This window comes from Ictalurus furcatus, chromosome 15 (genome assembly GCF_023375685.1).
Source record: "Ictalurus furcatus strain D&B chromosome 15, Billie_1.0, whole genome shotgun sequence".
NCBI classification, from domain to species: Eukaryota; Metazoa; Chordata; class Actinopteri; order Siluriformes; family Ictaluridae; genus Ictalurus; species Ictalurus furcatus.
The window spans coordinates 1,228,257-1,254,994 of NC_071269.1; the positions used below are offsets into that span (position 1 = coordinate 1,228,257).

The following is a 26,738-nucleotide window of genomic DNA, read 5'->3' on the forward strand; positions in this document are numbered from 1 at the left end:
AAATTCAGTTAAGAAATGTAGCCGCAGGAGACTGATGTCCTCTGTGTCTTTATTCCTTAGTTGATAATAGGAATGAAAGGAATTATGATAGTTATCAGCCAAACGCTGGCAGCTGTTCCCTGAGGAAGATGTGACACTTGTTTGCACCACTTAAGTGGCAGCAGTTGGGAGGTTCTCTTATGGTTTCCACCTTTCCAGCCCCATTACACCCCCACTGACACATCTCCCATCAACACCCATGGGCCTGTCAGCCAGGCCATGTATTTCTAGATCTCATTAAAACACTTCACAATGCACTTAAGTCTCCAGCCATTTTTACTTTGTTCTTTAGATTAAGGAATGTGTCATCACTTAAGAGAAGATGCACGTAGAAAAAATGCTTTGCTCAATACCTGCTCAATAAATCTATAGTATTTAATGGCTTGCACTGGGTGCATTTTAATGAGTCACACAGGAAGCACTCTACGCTTACTCAGATCAGTTCTGCTAGTAAGGGGTTTTGAAGGGGTCAGTGCCCGCTTCCTGCCACATGGCTATTTTTCTTTTCTTTTTAAAGTCCAGCAGGAGTATGAAAATATTTTTCCAAAGAAATAATACACTCTTCAGCAACCACCCCCCCCTCCCCCCCACCCCACCCCTTTCCCTCTGAAATAGAAAATAACCTCCTTTTACCTTAAAAAAAAAAAAAAAATTGGCCATGCTCAGTGCAGTCGCTCAGTGGAGCCAGACAGGAGTGTTTTTATTTAATTTCCTGCTAGTTATTCCTGACTATTTAGATGGCACCAGATGTGGCCTTCTCGGCTGGCTTCTCGCAAAAGTATAACACCCTGAGAGAGAGAGAGAGAGAGAGAGAGAGAGAGAGAGAGACGCACAATCTCTTTTTTTCCCCCAAAGTAAGTAAGAAAGAGAGATGTATGTTAACTAAGTGTATTGTAAGCACACTGACCATAATGAAGTATGAGGACTACCAATACAAAGAAAAAAATTTAAATCCTGTGTTCATCCTGTAATAAAAGCAAAGGCTATAATAACGATCTAATAATACATCTAATGTCACTGGGCACCTCCTAGCTGAATGAACCTTTATTTATTGTGAAAGCACTGTTAAATTCATGTCTAGTTATTAACACATTGTACTTTATTTGTGGAAAACAGTGGAGCATATTTCCCTCATGCACTGTTTCAGCTGAGGAATTATTGTTTTACAAAGTGTACAGGTCCCAGTCCTCGCTCATATTCAGTGGGCCCTTTGACAACAGCAGTATATTCAATAAGGCCACCTTGTGAATCAGGAAACAATTCCTGAACTTTTATATTCCTGTTAGGCTATTTAACAGCCAAGTAATCAACTTCCTGCATCTAGCAAGGAAATACAATTCCAGTGTTTCCCACAGATCTCCTGGAACTGACAACACAAAAGTTTACTAGAATTTCTGCATGCACAATATCAAGACATTTAGCATTTTAACTTTTGTCCTTATGAATTTCTGTATTAAATCACAGTGTTCAAACTTTATTAAAATTCATTAAACCTGCAGTGTTCCATACAAATGCTGGCCGTATGATCCTGATTACTTCACTCAAAGATTTGTCTCAAATAATTAAGCATTCCGCCTGGTTTTACTTTTATTATAATAAGGTTAATGTAGCACAGGGACTGGAAATCAGAAGTGTATAGCGTTACAGGTGCAAACTGAAATCATACAGGCCTCCCAACCTCGATGTAGTCTTGGCGAAATTCTAAATACAAGCGTGCTGCTGTAAGACATCATGGTGCTCATACAAGAGTACAAACCACTGAAACCAAAATGGTAGTTCATCAGTACTGTTTTAGACGAATGTTTTCTACTCTTGATGAAGGAGACCTGTGTGGCTCCTCACTAATTGCTCAAGTGCGATTGAGTGAGAAACAGTCTGAGCAGCTGAAAGAGCATTTAAAGTGCAACTCCGCATTACTGGCAACATGAAATATTGATCTTATTGACTTGTCATCCATTTGGGTGCGGTGCACAAGTATGACCTATGTGTGGGAACGAGTGAATTCCTTTACTGAATGTACATTTAGTTAATATTCTTCAATACTTTTCTGCAAATAATATAACCAAACAGGCGCAGACTCAAACATTAAACATTAAATAAGGTTGAAATGCAAGGGAGTTATATATACAGTATATACACGCACTGTTGATCTCCCAGAATCTATAAAGTTTATAAGGAATGGTGCAAAAAACAAACAAGGAAACAAACAAACAAACAAAGACTCAAGTGAGTGGCAGTTCTGCAGGGGAAATGCCTTGTTGATGAGAGAGGTCAGAGGAGAATGGGCAGATATTTTCAAGCTGACAGGAAGGCTGCAGTAACTCAAGTAACCACTCTTTACAACCATGGTAAGCAGAAAAGCATCCCAGAACTCATCGAACCTTGAGGCACATGTGTAACAGCAGAAGACTTGATCGGGTTCCACCCCGTCAGCCAAGAACAAGAGTCTGAGGCCACAGTTGAAGATTGGAAGAAAAAAAAAAAGACGAGCTGATGTTTTTTGTCTGCCACATGATTGGCATGAATGAGCAGGGACAAAGGTATTCATATCAAAGTGGCCATTGGTGTATATACATATACATATGCATTTTTTTTATAATTCCTTAATAAAGTGGAATAAATTGCTTCAAACCAGCTGGAATTGGGAATGACTATAGCAAGGAAAGGAAAGGATGCAGATTTGCATCTGCTGGTCGTCATCTATGCACATCATCTAAACACTCACACTCTAATGGAAACCAAATGGGCTAAATTACATTCACAGTCTCGGGCACACAGCTGCACCTGCAACACTGCACCAACACACTTTTTCAATTTACATGGCTAGTAAAGCCGTGGTCTCAGTTACAGAGTGAGGTTTCATGGTGCACCTTCCAATTAACACACCCCCACCTGCCCCACCTCCTGCCCCAAGCTGTCTGATCTCACTCGCAGCTCCAAAAATACATTGTGCGAGCACATAATGTAGCCACCTAAATCATTTTAGCTTTTGAGTTCACCTGTGAGAATTGCTCCAGCTATTTTGGGAAGGGAAATAAAAGAGAATGTGGCATGGAGGGCCTGCGTACGTTTATACCCTCTGTGCATTATTGCTTTCCCTGAGCCTATATAACTGGCTGAGCAGCCATAAAATTTTACAGCCTGTAGCTGGAAAGTCAGTGTTAATGTCTGTGATGGCTGTGGTGCAGGTGATGAACAGTGCGCTTACATCAGCGTGCTCCTCTCGATGACTCTCTGTGGCAGTTTGAGGCCAGTGCCAGTCACAGGGCTCTCGCTGACCTGAATCAAGACGATCGCTCAGCTGACTACGAAGCCTGTAACTTACTGCTCCTTTCTGAATGGAGATTGATGTCAAGTCAGGGCTCTGTTCAACATGAAAAATGACTGTGTGTCCTCTTTAATATTGTAAATGTTTATAAAACTCCATCTTTGCCTATGCATGTGTGCTAATGGTGGTGTTATCTTAATGTTGTTAGTTTAATGAGATTTCAATTAAAACCTACTTTGCCATATTGGATATTCTTATTCTTATTATTTATTATACTTTTAATGTTCAAAACTATATATGCATATATATATATAGAGAGAGAGAGAGAGAGAGAGAGAGACAGAGAGAAAGAGATTGAGAGAGAGAGAAAGAGAGAGAGAGACAGAGAGAGAGATGCACCGATACTAAATTTCTCAGTGATACCAATAACCGATTATTCAGAGTAATATCGTCCGATACCGATACTGATACCGATAGTTCTGTCTTTTATGCCTTCTTATAAATTAATAATAATTAATTTAAAAGAATTCTGAAAGAAATGCAAATAAAAAATTTTTCTCTCCATTTCAGCAAGTTGTTTGACAGTAACTGGTCTCATAAACACAACACACATTACTCTGATTAACATTAACACATGAACTACATTCTGAAGATTAAAGTAAGATTATTAACTTATTGAATGTTATTAATTCATATTAACATTGTCTGAATTGTAAAAAACCTCCTGTTAGTCTCACATTCACTCTCCACAAATACAAGCATTTCTACTTCATCACTGACATCAAACTGGTAATATATAATATCAACTTTTTATATATTAAAATTAACTGGATGTAAAATATACTACTCTATAAATATATTTTTCTGTGCAATATAGACTTTTTGTCAACTCATCTTTCAATGGTGTACTGGCCTTTTAATTCAGCGTGAGGGTGAGCGGGCAGCACGGGGGGTGAAACAAAAATAAAAAAAATTGACTCGACGCTGAAACTCCCGCTTCACTGCAACTCACTTCCGGTGTAAAATGTTATCAGTGCAGAGATTACAGAGCTTACACACTGCAGTTTGTTCATCATTCCACACAAGAGACATAATTTTTACACACAGCACGCACATCAATGTGTTTTCCCGCCCTCTTTTGATTGACAGGATACAATCGGCCCTGAAGTAAGTAAGAAAACAAACAAATTAACAAACAAGGCGTGGCTTGATTGCTCCTTTATAGGAAATTTTGATTGTATTAGGCTACAGGTCAAATTTGCTAGCGAGACAGTATTCCACTATTCACCCACACTTGCAAATTTGTAACAATCCACATAAATTCGATTCAGATAAAGAGATATGAAGATAAGGGGTAGAGTTAAGAGGGTTTCTATGTTTTCTAACAGTTTTATTTATCTGTATATCACCTATGCTATGACATTTTCTTTGAATGCAAACTTTTTTTTTCCACGAGAAAAAGTGCATTCACTGTTCAGTGTGACTAATGCTTGAATCCAAGTGTAATCTAACACATTCTTCTGTTCAGATTCTCCAGGTGGGTAAAGCCACACACACACACACACACACACACACACAGAGAGAGAGAGAGAGAGAGAGAGAGAGAGAGAGAGAGACAGAGAGCTTACCAGAACAGGACAACAGCTTTCATAATAAGGCATCATCATTTAGTAAGCTGTGATTTAGAAGTTTAAGGCAAGCCTTAATACTGGTTGGTAGATGTCTACAGTCTAGTCTTGTCCCTCATGGGGCTACAGTACTGTAACCAGGCAGTGATGAGCCAAAGCACCTTGCTTATTGCTTTCCATTCTGTCTTTCAGATTAACCATTACCTTCTTCTGAAAAGCAGTCACATCCTCATTAACATCATTAATATGAGCCTTTATTTACGTACAGCCAGTGCCCATTGATGACTCCTTCTGTGGTCTGGACATTAATCAACCCCTGGGTGGCTCTCAGCTGGTGACTGGATACACACTCTACACAGAAAGCAGAGACCGCATGACCTCAGTGAACTCCTATGTGTACAATGGCTACTGCGTGGCTTTTGTTGGCACAAAGAGTGGACGTCTGAAAAAGGTACGTTTGGTTGTGGTTTTCTATTGCACTGTACCCACCTTGTTCATCTAATTCTGTCATGTTTTACACTTTCAGGGATGACTTGGACAAGAGATAACTTGTTGGCTTTGGAACAAAATTGTATTTAAGTTATTAGTCTCTAAGTACAGTATTTCTCTTATAGTTATAAGGCGTAAGCAATATAGCTTGCTGGCCATTATGGCTCAGCACTGAACTGTGCCATATTTCACAATTTAAAGTGCATATTTAGGTGCCTTTGCTGAATACCTAATGTTGTCCTTTAGAACTTTCCTGGCCCCTTTCCAACTCTATTTAAAGGCAGATCTCAATTACTAGTACCTCCAGAGGGCATTTAACTTCAATTCGCTCCACTCTACCTATAGCTGAGTAGAAAGGGTTAGATACAGAATTATCCTGGCTGTCCTCCAGTCTGCTGTGACCAACCTGAACCTGCCGTGATCTAGAGGTTATCTGTACTTCTAGTATTTGAAAAGTTATGAGTGATTAGAACACATTTCCCCACAATGTTTATGTTTAGATTATGTTAAGAAAAACTCATTTCAGGGAAGTAGCTCCTTAGCAGCTAGCCAGCTAGTTTAAATAATGTTAATGAACGAATGAACGAATGAAACCTGTTAACTGTTAAACTCACCTCCTGGAGCCGCTATCAATATGTGGGAGACTCCCAGAACTTCTAGGAGAAGTGGGGTGTCTGCTTTACAGTATGGAATGTTTTATAATCCCACCACTGATATCACCCAAAAGAGAACGGGTTAAATTTTGACTCTTGTTCCTCTCGATGAGTCTTCCTTGTGTCATCTCTGGGAGTTTTCCTTTGCCACGGTTACCTCTGGCTTGCTCATTAGGGATCTAAACCTATATTCGGATTTCTGTTAAGCTGCTTAAATGACAATGTCTATAATTAAAACTGCTATACAAATAAAATAATATAAAATTGGAAATTTCAAATAATGATACGGTATCCTGACGGGTTAGCTGCCTCATTCGTTATTGCATAAATAGTAGCTTCTTGGCTTAGCATGATAGACAGGTCCATGGATGTGCCAGTGGTAATGAGAGGGCTGCAAAGGCTATTGAGGGATGCCTGTGTTGCTGAAGTGGCATCATGGCAACATGGCCTGTTTGATTTATCTTCATTCTCTTGCTTGAGCTGGAGGCTTACTCTCCAATTCACACAAACACAGAAGTCATATTCATCTCTAATTGAATCGGTGGTATAATCAGGAAGTGGCATCTGAGCATCTCATTCTGTGTAATCCCCTTGTTTGAGCAGGTTAATAATTCATACTAACATCCGGCCTCCCATCTATAGTGGAATTGATTTAGGCAGGAGGTGTAGTGCTCTCCACAGTGGTGCTATGGCCCATTTGCTTTGTTCTGATGCTCGTAGTTTAATCTCATTGCTCATACACACACACACACACACACATGCGGCAGCTGGTCAGGTGTAGCCAAGCAGTCGAGGACAAACACACAAGCATTCCTCCAAAGCCCATGTCTGTCAGCGAGGAAGCTGTGGTGAAGGACGTCACCCGGATGTGTAGGGAGACTTTGCATTATATTTTGCTGCCTGAAGCCCCATGAGACTGTGATCACACAGCTGCTGGAGCGAAGGACAGTGTGTGTGGATGAGAATGTGACTACTTTGTCAAGGTTTTTTGTCTTTTATTGGGGGTTGGTAAGCTTTCTGTGCATGTTTTGGACAGCACGAGCAGGCTCAGAGATCCTCAAAATGCTCAGAGCATTTGCTTGTGTCCTTTTGCAGTCTAGTGATAAGCCTTTTCTAAGCTGTGCAGCACTGACAATCTGCCTTTTGTAGTGTAACTTCTGAGTTGTGAGGGAAGGATATAGGTTTCCGTGATGTCACACTGGAGTTGGTGTAATGTGGTATAGAAAGGTGGGACCTGAAAAGAGAGAGTAGTGTAACAGAGACAGAGAAGGCAAAAAACTGGCGAAATGTAAATTTAACTCAGTTTAAAAGAAAAAAAAAAAACTGGGCTCGCACTGCAGCTTCTACTTGGATTGGCTCCTTTCCCAAAGAGCAAATCCCCTCCCCTGTCCACACACACACACACACACACACACACACGTGTGTGTCTAAGGGCCGCTTTATACCTCTACATTGAAATGTATTTATGTATTTGCATATGTATTCGCAACAGACAAAGGAGGTTTATGGATAAGAGTGGCACAAAGAGGCACAGGTGCTAACATGCAATAGTTTCCAGAAGCTAACAGCATGTCAGGCATGTCTGTACGTCAAACAATGATTGGTTGAAGGAGGGGAATGTATCTGTCTGTGTACCAGGAAATGATGTGATGAGGAATTAATACCCTTTCTCCATGGGTTTTATATAGGGTTTCAGAGTAATATTGTTCCAAATACATCCCAAGGTTAAACAACAAATTTTTAATAAATAAAGTGTAAACAGGTCAATTTTCCCATATCTCATCCAGTACTTTCCCCAGCTGGGGAATCTTTGGATATTAGGGACGTATTCCATTAATAATCATATGTATAATAGCTTGAAAGAGAAAAAAGCTTAAAAAAAAAAAAAAAAACGCTTACGCTGTTGGTTTCTAGTTATTGTGTCTGTGATAATATGTCTCCATTATGATTAAATGTGTATTTGGACAGCTATTAATTAACAACACATTTCTTTTCTTGAGTTAGTGTTAGTGGCATGAATTTATTTACAGAAAACTACGATCTCAGTACTGATAATACAGATGAGTGAAAATGCTTCTTGGATTATAATTGATCATGTGAGATTTCTTTGCTTCACTAGCAGTATTCAAGACATGTTCATATTCAACAATCACAATAAAGTATAAACCAGGTCTTATTATCTTTGTGAGGACTTATTACTGTAGCTAATTAATGCTATGAAATGAGAATAAAACAGAATATTTTTTTTTTTTTTTTTTTAGATATACTTATGTTTAAATAAGTAGCATTTTTGTGTTGAAGACCTCAAAACGGTCAAAATCGGTCAGATGTATCTACCATTGTGGGGCATTTTGGTCTCCACCAAGATATAAAAACAAGCACGGATTGTGCACACATACACACACAAACTCTTCTTTCTCACTGTTACAAACTAAAGCACATGCACACCCACACACACCACTCCCTCATTCATTCCACATACTCTGACTCTTGCTTTTCTTCTTCAGTAAAGCTTCCTTGGCTGCTATTCTTCAGGCACTGGTAGAGCATGTAGAGAGACCGGGGTGAAGTTCTACCCATGATGGGGTAGCTAGAGCGGTGAGAAACAAGAGAAGGAATTAACGAGTGGTACTAATGTGCTAATCAGAAGTATAAAGGTATATAACCAAAATAATGCATGGTGATATTGTCTGAGATTTGCATTACTTGCAGAATATACAGTACATGTAATAATTAAAAAAAAAAAAAAAAGGTGCTGTAGACCAAGACAGAGTGGACAGTGAACAACAGCAGGAGAGAGCAATCGGCCTTTTATTCTGCTGCAGAAAATGTGTATGAGAAAGAGGCTGATCTGAATCTATGGCTTGCTTTATCTGTCTTTTGTCAGAGGCTTTGGTTGTATATTTAAGTTGGAAAGAATAATAGAGGCACACATTAGGCTATATAAATGTGCACTTATTCTCAGGAGAATTTATAAGGCCTGCTTTCTCTGATTTGTATTGCAAACAGTATTTTTTGGCAGGATCAGTTGTGAGGTGAGCCAGGTGGCTCAGATTTGCTGTACCAAAAGCTGGGTATTTTTAGGCTTGCATAAGGCTTTTATTGATATTATGCTTTAAGAGTTATCATAAGGATGTCAATTCCATTTGTAAGAGAGAGCAGATTGATAAACAGGGTATGAACTAGGAGTCATTTAATTAAAAAAGATATTGTATGCAACTCTTAAAAGTCATGACAGTGCCAGATTTGTTTTAGTTAAAGTAACAGATCTAAAAAATGCTTTTGATGAATTCAGGTTATTTAATGTCTTATTGTGTTCTCATGTCCTCAATACCCATACGAAGGAACACATACAGTATTGTATATCACTGATGATTTCTAAATATATATACAGGGTGTCCAAAAATTGTCCATACATAATGGACTACGTATGTCAGCACCACGTCGGTTGTTCCTTCGTCAGTGGATGTTCGTGGATGTTCTCAGTTGGTGCAACACTTCCAGTCTTTGTGAATTTGTAAAAAAGTTTGGCAAAAGTGTTGTGTGTGATGTGCTTGCAATGTTTCCTGTTAAAGTCCAATACATTCTTCTTAAAGGCTATCTGAAATATATATTTATATATATATATATATATATATATATATATATATATATATATATATATATATATAATGTATACTAAGTAAAAATATTGGAAGACATTTTGCTAAAATGTGTTCATTTCCCCTATGTATGGAAACTTTTGGGACACGCTGTAGAATAAATTATGGTGGTACCTGTGAAGATATTGTAATGGAAATGACATCAGAAATCAGGAAAGGGGTAGGCAAACTAGTCTAGGTTTGTCTTTTTTTTTTTAAATTGTAGTTGCCTGTTGGACAAGTTGGTGTAGCTGTTTATTTTATTTATTTATTGGTATTTCTTTCTTTCTTTTTTAATTAAATATGAGCCCTACCGCTATGCCGCAGAAATACTGGGGAAAAACCTCAGAGGTAAACATGCCAGCACTGTCAGCATGTCTTAAATGAAATGAAATTGAACAGTGTGGTATTTGTTTGTCCCGCAAGCTTTATATCTGAGCACTCGCACATGCACACATGAAAGTAAAAACCTCCTGCCTGCATGAGTTTTTTAGTTGTGTTCTGTGGGATCTCAGTCCTGATGCACACCTTTAACTCAGCTAGATGTCCTGTGAGCCTGGCAAGCTTTAAACAGAGGGAGAGAGAAATCCTATTCATATCTGTATTTGTAGCCATTACAAAGCATAACCATGCACATGTGGAAATTCTGTCAGAATAGATTCTCCCCTTGCTCTGAACCAATCAGCCCTACAGTTGAAAAGTGGCTTTGAAAAGAGCCTTTAACATTGTCTCATCTGGTATAGTTATGTTGAACTTCTGTACAATACACAGGGAGCATAATCAGACCTTGTGTACATGCAGACCCCTAATTAATTCCTTTCATGTTGCTCCAGTGCATAATCAGTATTTTGTTTGCTCAGGGCATCAGCAGGGCTTGAAAGCACAGTTCAGGTGTGTCCCTCCTGGCAAACGCCTGAAACAGTAATTGGACTCAAACTCCCATTGAACTGGTCAAGTAAGCATCTGGGCTCTGTTCCCAGTTTCCTCTCAACTGTGCTGATCTGTTTGACCTGGTGCATGAGACTGTACCGGGGACACAGCAGCGTGCTATACCCAACCATACTACATGAAAGGCCAGCTGGTTCGAAGAGCGACATCGGCAGATGCTCCTAATGCTTATTTCCATCTTTCTTCTCACAGATGCATTTTGATTTCTTGACTGTCATGCTCAAACATGCAAGTTTGACCCCCCAGATGTGGCTGTGCCATTTGGCCTCCTGTGTTTGTTCTGCTCAGATGGACAGACATCCTTATCATGTCCCACCTTGTTTACATCAACTGAAGTCCATCTGGCACTTGTTTGTAAGCCATTGTTGCACTGATTTGTACTGCCTAACCTTGCACAGCCTGTGATGTGACTCTCCATGCACTGACACCCTAATCAGCATCAGCTAGAGGTATGCAGCTTTGTCTGGGAGCAGGATAAGACATGGACAGTAAGAGATAGACAGGATAGTGTTGGACAGAGCAGATGATTGAAGGATGAAGGAGGGAGTGTTTTATAGTGTGCCTTTGTGCCAGGGGTATCTGTCCAAACCAATATGAAGAAGAGTATCCCTAGCAACAGTTAACACTCGTGACATCGGTTGAATAGCGTTCCGTCCGTCCCTGAGGAGTTCATCATTCCAGTTGCAGCAAGACAATAACCACAACCAGTCTTACCCAAAAGAATGCATGTACATACGCACACACACACACACACACACACACACACACACACACACACACACACATTGGCACAATTATGTGCTGATTTTTGCATTATAACATTCCTATTTTTAGTTTTCCCTTCTCATGTGTAGAGCTTTATTCTTCTGATGCGTGGGAATGATTCTTCACTGAGGAGCCATTTACAGTGAGCCTGTCAGCAGAGAAAATGCTCACAGGGCTTTGCCCTCTAAGAAAAACTCGCCTGATATTTCAGTGCTAATTTATTTTTTTCAAAGTCAGGGTCATCTGCCACACTGCTTTTCTTTTCTTGTGGCAATTTGAACCATATTATATTGGTCTTCTTTAGCTCTATAGATGCAATAAGGTTAAAGAAAAAACTCTCTTCTTGTAAGATAATTGTCCATGATATCTAGTATTCTAAATACCACAACCTTGGATTTGGTGGAAATGAAACATTGCCACTTGTTAAATGCCATCGGCATGCTTTGGAACATACAGTACTGTATTAAAATCTGTTGTTCACTGGTTTTATGAATACAATTAATAATGACTTGGTCTCTCTTTCTCCTTTGACTGCCTGAAATAACTGTTTTAATACTTTGGAAGTTGGATTGACCAGCTTAAGGATTTTGTTATGTAGATATAGGAGATACATTTTGATTAGAACTCTCTTGATGGGGTAAACAAGTTATCAGAGTGAAAATGATCATCTACTATGATTTCAGCTTCCTTTGAAACACTACCTTGCTGACTCTCAACAAAATTGCAAACAAGCTTCCTAATCATGTTACTGTATGCTGGGCAATTCCACTTCAATTAGACTCCTGGCAATAATGAGAGCCTCTGATTGGGTGGAGAAACTGGCAAGCTGTAATGTACCTTTGCACAAGCAGCAATTTTAGTTCAGGAAAAAAGAACTAAGAAAAGTAACTGAAGAATATCACAGAAAATGCATTCATCCTGGATTAGATAAAGAGCAATGAAGGCCTAACAATAACTGGCTTTGGAGAGTGAAATTTGCTACAGTTGATATTTTATATCCACAAGGTTGGCCACAACATTCAGCTAGATACTGTTAAAAGAACTGAGAGAGATTCTATCCACATTTGTTTAATTCTTTTAATCACTGTAAATATATTAATCGGTGTAAAATGGGCACTACTTAGTCTTTCTTCTGGCAGACTGAGTAATGGCATTATAATGACTTTGACACTGTCTTCCAGAATTGAACTGCGCCGTGTTATTGTGCAGCCCTGCATTTGCATGAGTGGTGTTCATGATTGAGTTGGCTTTGGAGTGCACCTTCATTACATAATTATTTAGATTGAATGTTTTGAGACAGTGTTGACCTTGATGTGACCTCAGTTTGACTCATGATGATCCAGCATTTAACCTTGTGGACAGATGAAACAGCAGCAGTTAACATATTGCTTGGCAGTGGAGGAACGATTTTTGAAGTTCATTCAGATCTTCCGAGCCTGAGTGATGCCTGTCTGCCTTGGCTCAGCCTCAGAGCTTTCTGAAGAGCCGCCTTATGCTCAGGACAAAGAGCTGGACAACCCCTGCTGTTACAGTCATCCTTCAAAACAAAAACACATGCACATACAAATGAATGCACACAGATACACACACATGCTTGCCCTGGAACCCTGGTCACTTACCTCCTCCTTCTTCTTGAAGACTTAGTTGTCTTCTTACAGCAATGTCCCCATGACTGTGATCACATCACTGACAATCAGAAGTCTCTCGTCCTTTCCATTTCTCTTTAGCAGCATTTTTGGTGCTCCATGCATTGTGATTACCGGTTTCAGTCTCCAGCCATCACTTGTATATATCATCCCATGCATATATCACTCTTATTGGGTTGTATTTGCTTTTTGATTTTGAGCCCGTGTTCTCGCTGCCTACATTTTGAGAACTGACAAGCACACGCTCCAGACACAACATATAACTAGACTGTGTCTTATCAGGCGTGTATTGCATTCACATTTCTCCATGCCTGGAGTGTTGATTAGCCAGGCGTTTGTGTACTAATGCCTGTAACCCTTCAGGACCTCTTGGCACTCATGTACCACCACATAAAGGATATGCTTATTCATACCCATGCTCATTATTAAACGGCTGCCAATAAACTTCCTTCCCCTGACTTATTATTTCCAATCGCACATGCTGATGATCTGCAGCTTAACAAATGACCCCACTGACTGGCAGTGTTAATCACTCTTCACATCAGGAAATGAATAAATGAACCTCTCCATGATTAGCGTCAGTTATCGTCTGAGTGTCTGTGGGCACTGCTGCTTTAATATTGTCCCCTTGGCTGGAACAGAAATGCAGTGGATAATGATTGGGGGTTGCCATGTCTCAATATTATCTGCTCTAGCAAAGCTGAGTGAGCACTCACTCTGAAATTGAGTAGAAATGCTTTTTCAGCAACTTGAACTCCTTTGCCAAATAAAAAGGCCTCAGCAAAATCCATGTTGATTTAATATAACAATGTGACATGATTTTGTAGTGAACTTGGTTAATGTTTCTAAATAGAGAAGGAAAAATTACTATAAATACATGCACATCCACCTACTTCATGTTCACGCCTAACTCAATCAGTAATATGTTACCATTGCACTACATTCTAAGATGTTCCAGTTTATTTTGTGTAATCTTGCCAATCTCGGGTCAAAATCAGAAGCAGTGATGTCCACTGGTCTTAGAACAGGCAAAACCTGAGTGGTCTGATTACAAATGCATTTACTTACTTTTGTATTTCATTTTGTTGAGATGGAAAGCCAAAGTTCATGTTTCATGTCAGAAAGTTGTAGCAGCTTATAAATATTCAAAGAATCTTTCAGCCAGCATTCGCACTAGAGGGATAGCTTTGAAACTCGAACCCCATAATAATCCTTATCTGTTGCACTTGCTCACATTATCTGTTTCTACGGAAGCAGTAGACCTTTAGACATTTATTTTCAAATGTATTTTTCAACCAAAGTTCTAAATATCCATGGGCTAAATTGAATGAGAGAAGGAGGGAGAGAGAGAGAGAGTAAGAGAATAACATTACATTATTTTGGCAGTGCATCTAAATATAGATTTTTACCATCCATCAGAGTGAACCACTGGCCTGCTGCCAGACTGTATTGATTTACTTTACAAAGTACTCGAATGGGTTGGATATCTGTGATTACCCAATTCATTACTGTAGTCTTTCAGAGTGGTAGAAAATTAGATAAAAGCGAGGCTAGATGGGATAACCTAAATCGTACTGTATATGCATGTCTGGCTGGGGAAAGTGCACTCTAAACCAATTAGCTCAGCTTAGCTTAAGCTAAAATTACATGCTTTGTTGTCCATCCCACATTTTATTTTTTTTCATGACATCTCTACATGATCTTATCTATACATGCTTGGATTAAAGATGAATATATATAGGGAGATAACGTTTTTAGTTTTTTAAAAGCATTGTAATATGCACTGACACTTGCATTGCAAAGTTCTTAAATACTACATTGAAGTTTTCACATTTTTGCAGGGGAACTTCACACATACTGTAAAAATCTGATACTGCAGATTTTTACTTTTTGCTTACTTATTCTTATTCCCAATCTGCTCATACTGAGCATCTTTTCAACACACTCCGTGCTGTTTGATTTATACTGTACAGTGCTGAATGTGTTGAAAGATGTTCGGTATAAGTATTTGGTTTGAGGAGAGCAATTATGAAGCGTAATGATTTATAATCCCACTATCCAGTGTCACCCGCAAGAGGAGGGGTTATCTTCCGAGTCTGGTTCTTCTCAAGATTTCTTCCTTGTGTCGTCTCAGGGAGTTGTTCCTCGCCACTGTTGCCTCTGGCTTGCTCATTAGGGATCTATATCTACATTCATAAAGCTGTAGCTGTAAAGCTGCTTTGTGACAATGTCTATTGTTGAATGTGCCATATAAATCAAATTGAACTGAACTGAATTGAACTGAGCTTCTGCCAACTGCCCCAGTGAGCACATATGGCAGTGCAGATGAAAGAATTTTCTACTGAACATATTTTTAATTCCTACTAGTTGAAAATACATCATCCCCATATATTGTACATAATATATAGAAGGCAAAGTAGAGGGTTAAATAAGTACGTTGACCCTTTCACGCATGTGTAAATTCTGATGATAAAGTCTCATTTAGGGAACTGTACTGCTACCTTCTGAACCAACCTCTGTGTCTAAACTAATTTTAGTTGATATATTTCATGGTGCTTTGTTTCTTTCTGATTTGTACACCACTGAGTTGAGGTCACATTTTTCCTATCCTGACATCGGTGAGTTTCCTGTCTTCTTCTTGTTGCTGTCTGCCTCTTTTTTTTCTCCTTCTGTCAGCCTCGGAGGAGCAAGCGCCGGGCTTCAAGCTAGAGACCATCAGCCCTAACAAGTTCTGACTTCCATCTAATAGCATGTGATAATGTTTCAAATGATGGGTAATAACATCTCCCTCAGAAAGTCATTTGCGAGCCATCTCCTCTCTGTACTGCACCTTGGCAGAAAGCAGAGATACAGGCCTGATTCTTACCCAGTGGCTGACTTCCCCATGATGCCACACTCAGTTGTGCCTAATGGGCATTGACAGGTTCCACTCCCCCATGCATCTCAATGCTTTTCATTCAGAGCAGTTTAGAAAGAACCCTTATGGGGAGGTACCTACTTAAACTGAATCACATTCCGATTCACTGTGGCACCCCGTCAAGGTACACACGAGGCAGCTTATCATTAGTGAGTTAAACATGTATTGCTTTTTTTCATTTTCCAATTTAAATACTTCCACTTCTGTTGCCCTTGGACTGTATTTTGTACACCATGTTCAAAACCTTTAGGTACGTGTGAATCTGGCAAGCTTTTTGTGTGTGCAGGTAAGGACCTGGAAACCTTCTGTCATATATAGAGAAGTAGAGATGGATTTTTTTTCTCTCTCTCTCATTCTGAATCCCATCAGCGTCACTCTTGCTATGTGGTTGGCTGGCTCTGGGCTCTTTCATTATGTGGTGCCTGGGAGTTGCTTCAGAGGGCAATATGAGTGCTGGAACAAAGAGCAAGGTCGGGTCCATGCAATGCTATTACACAATCTGAAAGTGGGAAAGAGAAGGGAAACTAGCTTAGGGACGTGACTGTGTAAGCCCTAGGTGGATCAGACTGTGTGTGATGGAATTGATGGGGGACAGAACACAGCAAATATGCTAGCAGAATGCTGTAGAACTCATCTAATCTAAAATACTTTCAGCAGATGTCTATTAATCCTAAATGACTCTGAGTGCACTGTCATCACAACAGCTTCTAGGAAAAGAATAAAATCGGATATTACATTTCAGGGGAATTTATTATATGCAAAATAAACATATATAGTGGTTGTCCACTAATCGTAGGGTTGGCGGTCCGATTCCCGACCCACATGCCTCCGCATGCCGAAGTGTCCTTGGGCAAGACGTTGAACCCCAATGCAAAGTTTCTCCTGATGGCAGGCTTGCGCCTTGCATGGCAGCTCTGCAGCCATTGGTGTGTGAATGTGTGTGTGAATGGGTGAATGACACACAGTGTAAAGTGTTTGTACAACCGCTAAGGTTAAATAAGCGCTATATACTGTAAGTGCAGACCATTTACCATTTTTACCATGGCTTACTATATATAGGAAGGCAAAAGAATAAATGCTACAGCAATGAAACAAATAAAGGCTACAAATTGAAATGATGCCGTACAAGAACAGAACACCAGCTTGCCAATGACTTGCTGACTTTTTTGTCAACGGTGCTAACACGACATGCTATTAGAAACTTTATTAGAAGTGGACAATAATTATATACTCAGTAGTTTACCTAAGTCTGTATTAATGCACTTAACTAGATACCTAGCTTGTCATATGTTACTATTATATCACATTAGCTACCACTTTTTAGCCTAGTCAATTAGGTATTCAGGCAACTAAACCTGAGCAAGCACACTGAAGCGTGTACATGCCTGGTGGGCTAACTCAGAAATGTCTGATTTGTCCAGCCCTGCCTAAATACATTCAGTAATACTGAAACCTTGATAGTGTTGTTGTAGCAAACTTTTGATGTGTATGTATTAACAGGTGCGTTGTAGCTGTGAGTTTTATCGTGCACATTTATTATAGCTGTTATATATTTAATGACTGATGCATTTAAAAGAGCAGTAGCCGCCAGAATCATACACTGGATTTGTGGGATTGTACCAGTGAGAAGCTACAAATGATGTGCTGTTTGTATGATCCTGTATCTTCGTAATATATATTGTGATGTCTAGTTGCGCTTTGGCTTGTGCTGAAATATCACCCTTGGGAATATCTTATATCAATGATTTTTACCTTCAGCTCCATAACAGCTGCAATGCTGGTTTTTGACCCGTTGAGTAAGACAGATAGGGTTATCCTCTGTGGTGTGGGGTGCTGTTGCACACACACAAACACACACAGTGTTAGGCTTCAATGAAAGCAGCTGCTGCCCCAGCAGGGGTTCAGCCCCACAGGCACTGTGTGTGTGAACGCATGTGTGTAGATCCTGACCCATTGTCTGTTTGTTCTTACCCCCACCAGGGCAAGTAAACAGCTGCACCTCAGGGTAGGTCAATATGCGCTCAGCACCATCAGAATGGATAAACTACTAATAATCCTGGAGGCGGTGTGTTTTCTGCGTTTCACTGAAGTCAGCATGAAAATGTCCCTGTTGACATTGGCATAAACACTTCCCTGTGGGATAAGATAATGCTAAGTGAAGTCGTTATGGTTAGCTCCGTATTTTCCTCTGGATTTCCACTTTGACCGCACTAGCTTGTAAGTGGCTCTCAGCACTAACAGGGGAAATGGAAAATAATTCTGAAACAACCAAATTTGGTTTCATCAGATGATTCCCCAAAATCAAATCCATGAGGAGAAATCCTGCTAACACTCACCAGATGCTACATTTGCTGCAACTCCTTTCCACAGGTATGCAATGTGTTGTTGGGACGTAAAAACTGAAAGGTGTGTGTGCAAAGAGGGGGATCCGGTGACAGTCATGGCTTCCAGGGTTTCTCCTCTGTAACACAATATGTCTGATGTTTGGTCTGCGCTTCTCCCTGGAGTGCTGGCGCGTTTAAAAACAGCACGGTGACTCCAATAAGATGAAACATGTCAGAACCAGATAAGGTTTCCATAGCTCACCACTGACTTTCTCTCTCTCACACTCACTCATTGGATCGTTTCTGTCATGCCTGTTCAGTGTCTGGCTGCTGTTTATATTTACGTATGATAAGGTAAAACTTGTGCACTTTTCAGGTTCTTTTTTAGAGATCCCACATGGTGAATATTTCGGGGCTTTCCCTGCTCTACCGCGTAATAACATTCATTAGCTTATTATCAGACACTTTATGAGGTCATCCAGGTGTGTGAGACGGAAACCACAAATGTGCACAGAATTGAATTCCCACAACTGGCATTAAAAGCCACACATTTAAATAATGATTTCTTTTTCTCTTAAAGTCTGCCAAGGCCAGCGCTTTAGTTCCTACAGAGTTCATTTGGTGAATATGTTAGCACATTTAAGGGAGGAATAGTTTTGGTCACTTGGCGTATGTTACCTTAGGCACTCTAGGGTCTTATAAAGTGGCAACGATTGTTTAATGAATTTATTATACAGACAAAACCAAGGGAGGGCTGGAAACAAAATAAAGAAGAGCGTCTGGGATTGTAACAATAGTAGAGTGTCTCCGCTGGAAGCTATTGTTGAGAGGAAATTGTTTCTCCTTTGAAAATACAATGACTTCCTCCTTCAAATAAGCAAAAAGAAGTATCGCCAAGTGTCAGTGAAGGAAAACGGTATATGTTCTGCAGGTGGAGGCACTCTAAGATATCCGTCTTGTCTCTGTTCTCTATGTTTCTCTGTCTCTGTCTCCCTCTCTCTCTTCTTACGTCTTCAGATCAAAACAATCCAATTGAAAGCCTCTGTATTAAACTGATCTGGGCACATCTGCATATCATATCTGGAGGAATCAACCTTTGGGTGTCTTTTAAAAGAAAGGGTTTTTAAAAGAACAATAATCCATTCTCTTCTGTTTTTGCCATGCACTGGGGTCTTTATATGGGGTAAACTTCACCACTGAGGAGTGTAGCAGATGCAATTTAGAAATGTTCTTCTTTCTTTAGAAAGTCTTTTTTGCTGGCCACGTCCAAACACAAGCTACCACATCTGAATAAACTGTGAAGCATTTGAGAGAGACAACACATAAAAGCATAATAAGGAGCCATAAAACAGACAAAGGCAGCTGCTGTCAGCCTAACAGACCCATTAACTTTTTAATACTCTCGTTCTCCCATTAATTTTCTGGCTCTTTTTACATAATCCCAAAATTATCCTCTGCTTCTTTCTTTACAAGTAAGATGTACTAGGATGTTTCTGCTAGTCTTTCTCCTTCTCTGTCTCGCTCTCTCTCTCTCTCTCTCTCTCTCTCTCTCTGTGTGTGTGTGTGTGTGTGTGGTTTGGCCTGATGTTTTGCCAGTCTGGTTCTGATTAAGCCTACTCTCTAAAGTATTACCTTCAGTACCACACTACAGGCCTGGCTGAGAAGAGGCCCTGTAAGATCTCATCATTAAACCCAAATCTTTCAGGGAAGGGGCTGGTTTCACTCAGTCATCCTTCTGAGGCAGGACTCGGGGAATATGGCCCCTCTCCCGTTACTCTCAGTACCTTATTAACATCTTATAATCCCTAATATAGTCAGTGCCATATTTGCGCCAACTAATATGTCCGAATAATAATCAGTAAGCAAACACAACATGATTTTCAGTATAATTGTGAAAGTAAAATACATTTTTACAAGATTAATCTACTCAGTTTTGTTTATATGTAATGAGATTTGGGGAAAAAAAAAAAAAAAACTTGTTAGATGTCACTGTGGACAGCCAAAAGATGAGAAAAAAAAAATTAGAATTTTTTTTATTTATTTATTGCTATTTTAAATTAAATGGTTCTTAAATCAGTATTTGCTTTTAAACACACATTATGTTGGTGTCTTTCAGTCGAGTAGGAATGATGTGTGTCCTTTTCTCTCTTTTTCACGTTCAGGCATAACCACATTTTAAAATGGTATAGCTTGAGATGATGCGAGTGCATCCATGACCATCCGTGCAGTGTGAGCGGTTCATTGGCCTCGTTCAGTGTGGATGATGCCATTCGCTGATACTTAATTCAGCCAAATGATTTTCTGATTTAAGCAATGCGCATGTCTAGTAGTTGGGATTTCATCATCTGAAAAAGTATTATTGCAAAATAATACATTGTGAAAAATACAAGCCAACAACAATTACACAAGAAAACAAACATGCGCTCGGCGTAATTCAGATGAGTCTTTTTATATTTTTATATAACAACAATATTAGTTCTAGAGAAAAGCGGATTAAGAGAGGGCTCATCATTTTGTATGTGGATTTAATAGTCTATATAAATCATGAATTTCAGTAAATAACAACAGTAGCTGGGTAATTTCTTCCCCAGTAATATAGTAAATAACAATGTACCTTTTTTAAAAATATATATATATATATATATATATATATATATATATATATATATATATATATATAATCTTAGTGAAACCTTGATACTGGAGTCAAATACTTTCTTACCAATAACGTATTTCTGCTTTATTATTTCTTTATTATTATTATTATTATTATTATTATTATTATTATTATTATTACTTTGCACTGGCTTGCACTGAACAACAGGCCACAATAAACAAATCACTGCTTTTATACATTTTCATATCTTAACTGAAACACAGTTTTGTCTACAGTGCAAAAAGACCAAATGGCATTTATTTTAATACGATCGCATGTTTACGTGAGCCGAATGTACAGTGACATTTTCTCCTGGTGTCTGTTCATTTTCCAGACCATCTCAGAACAGAGTCCATGTTTATATTTTACTGCCAGCCTAGGAAGTGTATATGGTTAGTAATTGCTAATGAAATGAATAAATCTTGGGTGAAGCAGCATAAATCCCTGTTCAAACCGTATTTGGGTAAGCTGCTTGTGCCGCTTAGCCTCTCTGATTTTCCCTGAGCCCCATCTTAAATGGAGAAAACATCCGATAAGCATAATAACAGGATGGTTTTGCTAATAAAAATAAACGTTTGGTCTCTCTCTCTCTCTCTCTCTCTCTCTCTCTCTGTGTGTGTGTGGTTGAATGTGCTTTGTGACTAAATGGACAAAGTTAAAACAAATCGCTTAAATTTAAAACTGTTTTTCTGAACACAGGCCTCTTTGTTTTTGATGCCTGAAGCTTCTTTCTGTACTACAGACGGTGTCAGTGCGTGTGTGTGTGTGTGTGTTGCTGTTGTGAGCTGGAGGCTGGAGAGGTCTGTTGCATGTCTTTGGTATCTTTTTACATCCCTTTCTTTCTTCATTCCCTTTTTGTCCCCCTTGCCTTTTCCACCACTGTAGCCTTTTGTACACACATCTCTTCAATTCTTTTTTTTTTTTCTTCAGACCGTGCTCTTCCATGCTTTAACATATTAGCATATCATTGCCATGAGAGACCTCAACTTTACAATTAATGACTTTTTAATGGCTCTCTTGGCCACCAAATTATGCAGCTCAGCTTCAGTATGCCACTGAGGGGGCACCATATGGACGGCAGCTCGGCCCCATGCCGAGGGGTACAGAGGTTCTAGTGAGCTTTCTTTAAAAGTCAGAGAAAGTTTATTTGTCTGAACGTTGTGGGGGTCCAGTAGAGCTTACACTCTTCTTTATGTGCACTAAAATAAGTGTCAGAGGGGTTTAGAGTTACAGTAAAGATGGGTGTGTGAGGGGATTTGGGCCTTAAACCAGCTGTCGAGTGAAAGAACACACTGAGAACCTTGAAGTGAACAGCTGAAGGAACCCTGCCGGTCTTTAGATTCATGACAGGGAAACAACAAGCACTGACAACCTTGAAATGTGTGAATCAAGTTGAGGTTTCACTGTCTGTCTCAGCGTTTTACTGGGGTTCTTTTTTAGTCGAGACACACAAGCTGGCTAAAGATTAATGAATGTGTAGAATCTGTTTAGACAAGTCTGTGAAAGCATGTTTAGACGTGCATCTTAGCAGTACTTCATCTCAACTAATCAAGGTTCTCAGACAGATGCACAAAACGGTATCCAGACTGAAAAATGGAACATAAAAATGCAACTGGGTTTATGATTTGTTTCAGCTAACCTCCCAAAGTTATTAAGGATTCCTAACATGTAATCAAAGCGAGTAGGTTTTGTAAAAGGAGCTGTTGCTAGGCGCACACTAATGAGCTACTCTACCATGATCAGTACCTTGTTGGAAACAAGCCCAAAAAAAAAAAAAACAACTCTATGGCCATTAGTGAGTTTGTGAAAGAAATTAGGGAAAACACATCCACGTAAGAACGCAGAGAAGTTTTCGTCATTGTGCAGATTGTTGTGAGATTTTTTTTTATTTTTTTTACATGGTGACAGGCAGGAAACGCTGAGCTGTCTTTTTCTTCAAAATGCCTCCAGCACTGTCCTCCAAGCCCCACTAGTCAGCAGGGGTTGACATTTGCCTTCTCATTTACAGACTAATTAGCCTGATTTATACCAAAAGGTGAAGCAACATCTCTAGATGCCCATCCAGTAGGGAATTTAGTATTGTGAAGAGTGCAGTTTTTAGATGACCTGCAGGAAGTTTAGAAAAAAAAAAACAACATACAATTGGAATTGCTTTTTCTAACTTGAGGATTGTCAAGTAAGTTTTTTTTTTTTTTCTGTCAAATTAAAGCGGGGAAAAAAAAGGGTTTAATATCTTTGCTGTGGTTCTTCAAATTCGCAACACAATCTCTTGCCAATCCCGTGAGACACCATTTGTTTCAGCACAGTCCTCTGCTTGTTTTTCTCCATATCACTGTTTTTCTCATTACTCTGAGAGTTTGGAGAAACTTGTGTTTTATTGCATGGTATAATATTTTAGAGGGCGCACGGTAGATTAGTGGTTAGCACGTTCGCCTAACGCCTCCAGGGACGGGGGTTCAATTCCCACCGTGGCCCTGTGTGTGCGGAGTTTGCATGTTCTCCCCGTGCTGTGTGGGTTTCCTCCGGGTATTCCGGTTTCCTCCCCCAGTCCAAACACATGCACGGTAGGCTGATTGGCGTGTCTAAAGTGTCCGTAGTGTATGAATGGGTGTGTGAATGTTTATGTGACTGTGTCCAGGGTGTACCCCGCCTTGTTCCTGACGCTCCCTGGGATAGACTCCAGGTTTCCCCATGACCCTGAAAAGGATAAAGCGGTATAGAAGATGGATGGAGAATATTTTAGAGTAATATACTTACTGGATTTCTCTAATGTGTTCATAATAATGAGGTTTCACTAATTAATCATACTGCAATTGCATTGTATATTAATACAAATGAATTCTGAACTACCACAAACATGACCTGAAGTAACGCAAGAGGTAATTTTAGAAGAAGCAGTACTCTCTGTAATAGAATAGCCGCCCAGTGACTTGACCTTGACTCAGGCAGCTCAGGGAGGTCTGAAACTGGAAGGTTTGTGAAAGGTGTCCAAGCAGAAACCTCTGGGAAGTCCTGTAAGAGGCACAGCAGAACATCTGCATTTTTTTTCCTCTCACAAATATTTACCAGTGTGATACACCGTAGTTGTCCAAAAACAAATGAACCTATGTAGTCTGTAATATGTGAACTTACTGCAAACCAGGAACTGAACTAAACTTTTGATTGGCATATCCAGATGGAAAGCTTGTTCAGTCTGACATTACGAATAACCAGTGTACGGCGTGACGCTCACAATGCTGGGGGAGTGCTATCACGTTTTTTAAAGTAGATGATAAAAATCAGACAGTAATATTATATAAAGAAAGATTGTAATCTTTTCAAGTTTAAAAAATCTTAAGCTCCTTTTCCCTTTTATCATTTGCTTGCCAGTGCAGTATAAGGTTTATTGATATTCTGCCTTAGTGCAATATCTTTGACTCATGGCTTTCGCTACAGCAAATGTTAGGTGGGTATGATTTATTTTTCTACTTAATTGAAATCAGACTACGGTAAGCACGGAAGAGGAAGAGAACGTTTCTGGCTGTTTGAGCATTTGGACGGACTTGGACATTTGTTCGGGAATAACTGTGAGCATTGCATACTGGCTGTGAGATGTCGTGTACCGAAATACCCAGACTGATACGGCTGTGTGAAAGAGAATGCTTGTTTAAATACATTTCTGCTTAACTTCACGCGGGCTAGACATGAACAAAATGCCTTGCCTAGGGTTACTTTTATGCTAATAGATCACTGAGGTTAGAGTCCAGTACAGTGCTGTGCTGTGCATTTACTATTAATGTTAGACATTTTCTTGAGCCAGCAGAAAGTGGCTGCCATTCGTCATCTGTTCAGCTATTGAGATTGCACTATGGGCTGTCTCACTAATGGACTAAGGTCTTTCGCAATCTTTCTGCATTCCCATAGTACAATTACAGAGTCTATTGGTCTGATATTATAGTCAATGGCTCAAAGCTTTGTTCTCACTCCCACGCCTCAGCGTCTCGCCACTTGGTGTGTGTGTGTGTGTGTGTGTGTGTGTGTGTGTGTACGCCGCTGTCTGGTTAGGTTCTGATATAAGTATAGATGATAAGTGAGTCATTTTTGTCGGTATAATACCGTGTTACTCATGTGTTTCAGGTATGTGATTTGTGTTGCTTCTGGTCATTCTTTACATGTAATGATGTTAATATTTTCTCTTAAAACAAGGGCTGCTATCCTTACTGGTGTGTGTGTGTGTGTGAAATAGAGATGGAAAAAGACTGCAGAGGCCTGTGTATGTCTGCTCCCTAAGCTGGTTTCAGACAGAAGTGCAGGTTCCCACAGGAGAGCGATTACTCACTAATATCCCAGCACTCAAAGCAAACATCTGTGACACTTGAGCAGGCGTCGATTTCAGATCTACCTTTAATACTTCCTCCTTCCAAGATCAGTGCCGCAAGGATTATGCAGGTCTGCTCAGAACTTTCTCTTCCATTTTGGCGGAGTTGTGTTCTCTAAAACTGTTGTCAGTAGACACACTTAGAGTGTTGAGATATTCTTTAGGCTTGTAATGGTGTGAAAAAAGTCGCAGTGTGATATCTATACAGCGGTAATACTTTGTTCGTTATCACAGTATCTGTTAACGTAGTTTGCATTTTGAAAGAAAGTGACATTAATGACACATTTGCTGAATGGGTATAATGTAGTTATAGATGTAGTGTTGTATTGTTTGCTGTTTGGTTTGGCTTCACACAGCACATCATTAACCAAACCAAAAAGGCAAATAATATTGTCTGAGAGACGTGTAGAGCTGAATACCTACCTCAAAACCTATTCATTTCTTTCACTGCTCAGAAATACAGTGACAGGAAAAGGTATAAGTATACATGTGCATACATATACAGGCCAATCAGCCTACAACACATGTCTTTGAACTGGCGGAGGAAACCGAAGTACCTGGAGGAAACCCCCGAAGCACATGGAGAACATGCACAAAGGTTTAGGCAGGAATCAAACCTTCAACCCTGGAGGTGCGAGGCAAAAGGGGTTAAGCTAAGTACCTCAACCCCCACACCTCGTAGGTCAGTTGAGCAACTACAAAACAATGCAGCCTGCAACCCAAAATACACAACTTGTTTGATTCATTCCCTGCAGTTCAGGGTCGAATCCTTTTCTCACGACAGAAGAAGTGCACTCTCAGACAGAACGTCAGTACACGAGTGTGACTGCTGTCTCCTCACCTGCTTAAACCAACCGCACAGTGAATGAAAACACACCGGGGGTTGATTCAAACAGACTAAACACTGCAAAGAACCATTCAAATCTAGGACTTTTTTGCCACATCTGGAAAAAAAAAAAAAAAAAAAAAGAACATTTTTGTGGCATCAGTATCTGAACTGGTATAGCATAATCACAGTTAATCTCAGTAACTAAAACTAAAACTTACACCACCAGCCCTTCAGTTTCATTTCGTTTCTCATTGCTGGAACTTCCCGTGAAGTGCTTTGTCCAAGTGATATATAAGCATTCAAGAGAACACAGCAGTTTCTTGCTTTTCTTTCTCTGTCTCTCTTCCACATGAGGAAGGTTTTTTTTTTTAAACTCCTCAGGTATGTAGCAGTGATCCAGAGACACTGACTCTCACTGTTTCCCCTGCATACATGCTGTATAGTTAATCCAGTGAAGCAGCTGTTGATACGATGCAGGAGTCAGACACAGTGTGAAGGCCACCACGTTCTGAAATGGCCTTCTGTGAAGCTGTCATTAGTGTGTATTGTCTTAAAGCATATATTTCTGAGGGAAGCAC

At 39.7% G+C, this 26,738-nt stretch overlaps 1 protein-coding gene across 1 annotated transcript in view; it reads left to right on the forward strand.

The window, feature by feature from the left end:
- Positions 1–26,738, forward strand: part of plxna2 (plexin A2) — a 233,546-nt gene that overhangs the window by 44,570 nt on the left and 162,238 nt on the right. Inside the window, exon 3 of the mRNA XM_053643848.1 lies at positions 5,204–5,386. Coding sequence (XP_053499823.1) covers positions 5,204–5,386 — 183 coding nt within the window. The remainder of the gene's footprint in view (positions 1–5,203; positions 5,387–26,738) is intronic.